The 3,526-nt window shown below is 35.4% G+C and overlaps 1 protein-coding gene across 1 annotated transcript; it reads left to right on the top strand.

The window, feature by feature from the left end:
- The first annotated feature begins 740 nt into the window (after positions 1–740).
- LOC108354285 (testicular haploid expressed gene protein-like) lies at positions 741–2,978 on the top strand. The gene is made up of 5 exons (XM_017605480.1): positions 741–1,896; positions 1,960–2,094; positions 2,159–2,258; positions 2,344–2,569; positions 2,640–2,978. Exons 1-5 carry the CDS (start codon positions 1,610–1,612, stop codon positions 2,891–2,893), a joined length of 1,002 nt encoding a protein of 333 aa, XP_017460969.1. The 5' UTR covers positions 741–1,609; the 3' UTR covers positions 2,894–2,978.
- Positions 2,979–3,526: the final 548 nt, after the last annotated feature.

The raw sequence follows: 3,526 nt of genomic DNA on the forward strand, positions 1-3,526 counted from the left end.
AAAAGTATTATTAATTTAGTGATTTTTCGTTGATCAATATTAAGTGTAGACAGAGCTGGGTAAATCCAATTACATTCCTCAATTCAATAAATTCTTTCAGTTCACAGCAAAGGAATTGATTACTTTCTCAATTCCTTGGAAATAATTTCACATGTAATTGTTTTATTTTTTTAATTCCATTACAAGGATTTTCATATTGTAATTGGAATAAATTACGTGCTATCTCGTTCTCCAATTCCTTTGAAAGAAATTGAAAATGTAATTAATTTTTTCAATTCAATTCAAAGGATTTCCTCCAAGTAATTTAAAAAGTAATCGAAAACTTTGTTAAAAAAAATTGTTTACTATTGAATTGCAAAAGCTTTGTTAAATTTCTTGGTTGCTAACTGCCTTGAATAAATAACTTACACCTAAGTAGTATAACTAATTGGACTTTAAGAAATATGAATAACTTAAACTGTGGCCGTTCAGTTTATAGGGTAACCGTTAAATTTTCAGGATCCTACCGCGAACACGCTTCGCTACATATGAGACCCGTATATGTTAGAAAAACTTCCAATTATAAAACTTGAAATGCATATTCGCTCAAATTTAATCCAAAAAAAGGTCGTAATACTTTGCTTGCAATTATGGAAAAATTAAAATAGAATAAAAACTAACACCCTCTATTCTTTCAGCCACTGAACGTATTAAAGAACCTCGCCACCAATTTATCACCACAAACCAGACGTTAAGGAAGTTCCATTCAAAATAAATCCCAGTGCACTAAAAGCTAAGGTTTCGCGAAGGATAATGGAACTAGCAGAGCCCAGGGAATTCCTTGACAAACACACACGTGTATTTAAAGTGTCGCCGAGAGCATTGCGGGCAAGGATTACGCCCCATCTGAGGGAACTAGGGGTGTGTTCAGAAATGCATCAAGCCAAAGCATCAGACGTATTTATTTCTAAACTATAATTGATGGAAATGTCCAATATGCGCAACCACGGTTCATTGCCTAATTGGAACTTAGTTGCGTAAATAGGGCATTTCCATCAGCTATAGTTTAGAAGTAAAAGAGACTGATGCTTTGGCTTGATGCATTTCTGAACGCACCCTAGCTAAGCCGAGGACCTATGATACTGGTCTATATCGGAGTTAATTGTTTTTTTTTTTTTGCTTTTAATTAAAGTGCAAATTATTGCATGCGATATAAATCAATTTTAAGTTAACATTTTTATTTAATAAAAAGTTATACCTAAGTTAAATGAGAGTTCTTATTCCATGTTCATATAAGCCTACTGGCAAAGGGCCAATGCATTTTTCATCGTATCACAAAGATTTGAAATGCACTGACTAATTACCGAAAGTAATTATGGAATTTGATTTCTGCACAAGACAAATTAACTCACTACTGTTGCAAAAAAAAATGCACTTTGACTCAGACTCAGTGGACGAAATTAGTTTCACTTGAGTCACTTTTTCACTTGTTTCAGTTTCAATGCTCTTGAAAGTCTACAATAGAATTTTTGGTTTCTTTTTTCAAAATACATACATAAATAAGTTGTGAAACACGAAACAAAATTTTTAGTGCAAAATATATAAAAATACTTCATATAAAAAAACTAAGATGCATAAGGTTTCAAAGAGTACAAAATGTTGTCCTACATTTGATAAACTGCCCGAAAACATAAGTTGTTTTTTGCCGGGTATAAGCAAGAGTTGGCAACGACTAGTGGAGCGCCACAAAAATATGTTCACGAAACGCAAGCGAATACTGCGAATGGCTCAGCGGACAAGGCACTTGAGGGGAGAATTCATACCAAAATGTCCATGTAAATATAAAAAGCCAATTGAATTTGTGCGAGAAACACCCATGCGAACACGCACTGAACAATTAGCCCTGCCGGGTGTGCGGTAAGATAGAAGAATTACATTTATTTTTGGTAATCGTAATTATTTGTATGCGTGTTGGCGCAGAAAGCTGCTTTTGTTCAAGAATAGAGTGAAGGATTTTTTTGAACCTTTAAGAATATTGGGGATAAATCGTTTAATACGTCTAAGCCTGTTTTCTGTGTATAGTCGCTTGAGTAATATACAACCGCCTCAGAAAAAGTAAAATATGATCTAATTAATAATTTATTACACTTAAAATAAAATTAAAAAAATTGTTTTACAGAATTCCAATACATAAATGGGATGACACTGAATGGAAGAATCACACGAAATATCTTCAAAAATTGGCGAAGCCTAAAAAAGAACCCAAACAGCCTAAACTAGTAACATGCATAGGAATTCCTTTATTACAAAAATTAATTGTATTCCTAAATTTGTATGCCCACAAATTTGTTTTACATTTTACAGCCAGTTAAAAAAAAGAAACCTGAAGAGATGGGCCGAATTAAACTGCTGGCACTACCGAAAACCCGTGAAGAACCAACAAAAGAACCTTGGTTGCTTACTCCAGGAATGAAATTTTACAAGCCCACGGAACGAATACTGAAAATCGCGCAACCAAAAATGTTTGATGAGTCTGCGATTATTCAAAGTTTGCCCATACCGGTTAATCCTGCTGCTTTAACGCATAAAGGTACTTTGATTTCCTCAAAACATTGTTTATAAAATTAAAACAATTATTGTTTTACAAATTATATCCCCAGCTACAAAACGTACTAAAGAGTTGGCTACTGCCCGCGAGAAAGGTGTAGCCGAATCAGACCTCAAGGAGAATCCTTTCTCAATATCACCGAATGCACTGAAAGCGCGCGCTACTGCACGCATCAAGGAGTTAGCAGAACCAAAGGAATTTGACAATGCTCATATTCGGGAAAATCCATTCGCAATCTCTCCGGCTGCACTCAAAGCCAAGGCATCACCTAGGATTATTGAACTGGCACGACCAAAAGGCAGTTAACTTGTTTTAGTTCCTTGTGAAATTGTTGAAGAAAATAAAATTTGTATACGTATTTAAATAATTTTTCTTTTAGCGTAATATGAGGGGAATTGCGAAAAGTAATATATTTTGTAAATGTTATACAATCAGATAATCGTGGTTTAGTATCCATATTTTTCATTCAATTCTGTGTATCCATCACCACTTTGATTGGGTGGTGGTACCCACTTCGCATACTTATCACTGGATTCGTGTTCCTCCAGCTCGTCTATATCACTTTCTAGCCGTTTTTGTCGTTGTCGTTGCCGTTGCCTTCGCTTTTTTTTCGCACTCTCCGCTTCAGTGTCCGCAATACCGCAGGTTCTTTCCGTTGACTGCATTCCACCTTGTGGCTTTAGGGAGTCTTGTGCTGGAGTAACTAGATCATCGCCGTCTAACAATTCACGCCGTACCACTGCAGGCCCGTATACCTTTTTTGTACTCTCCTTGGAGTTGGTGGATGTTTCAACATAATCTCCAGCCCTATTTTCTGGTTTTGTTTTACTTTCACTTTCATCTACAGAAATAGAGTATTTTTTTGGAATCGATGTTAAATGTAAGCTAATTTCTTCATCATCCTCTATTTCTTCCTCATCGGAGGCTAAGTCTGTATGG

The sequence above is a fragment of the Rhagoletis zephyria genome, unplaced genomic scaffold (genome assembly GCF_001687245.7).
Source record: "Rhagoletis zephyria isolate East Lansing unplaced genomic scaffold, Rhagoletis_zephyria_1.1 Rzeph_scaffold_34735, whole genome shotgun sequence".
Lineage (NCBI taxonomy): Eukaryota > Metazoa > Arthropoda > Insecta > Diptera > Tephritidae > Rhagoletis > Rhagoletis zephyria.

Excerpts from the sequence above, each read along its gene's own strand:
- LOC108354285 (XM_017605480.1), top strand. The coding sequence starts at position 1,610 with ATGCATAAGGTTTCAAAGAGTACAAAATGTTGTCCTACATTTGATAAA. Across the intron at positions 2,095-2,158 it reads ATACAACCGCCTCAGAAAAA|AATTCCAATACATAAATGGG; the intron begins GTAAAATATGAT and ends ATTGTTTTACAG. Across the intron at positions 2,570-2,639 it reads TGCTGCTTTAACGCATAAAG|CTACAAAACGTACTAAAGAG; the intron begins GTACTTTGATTT and ends TTATATCCCCAG.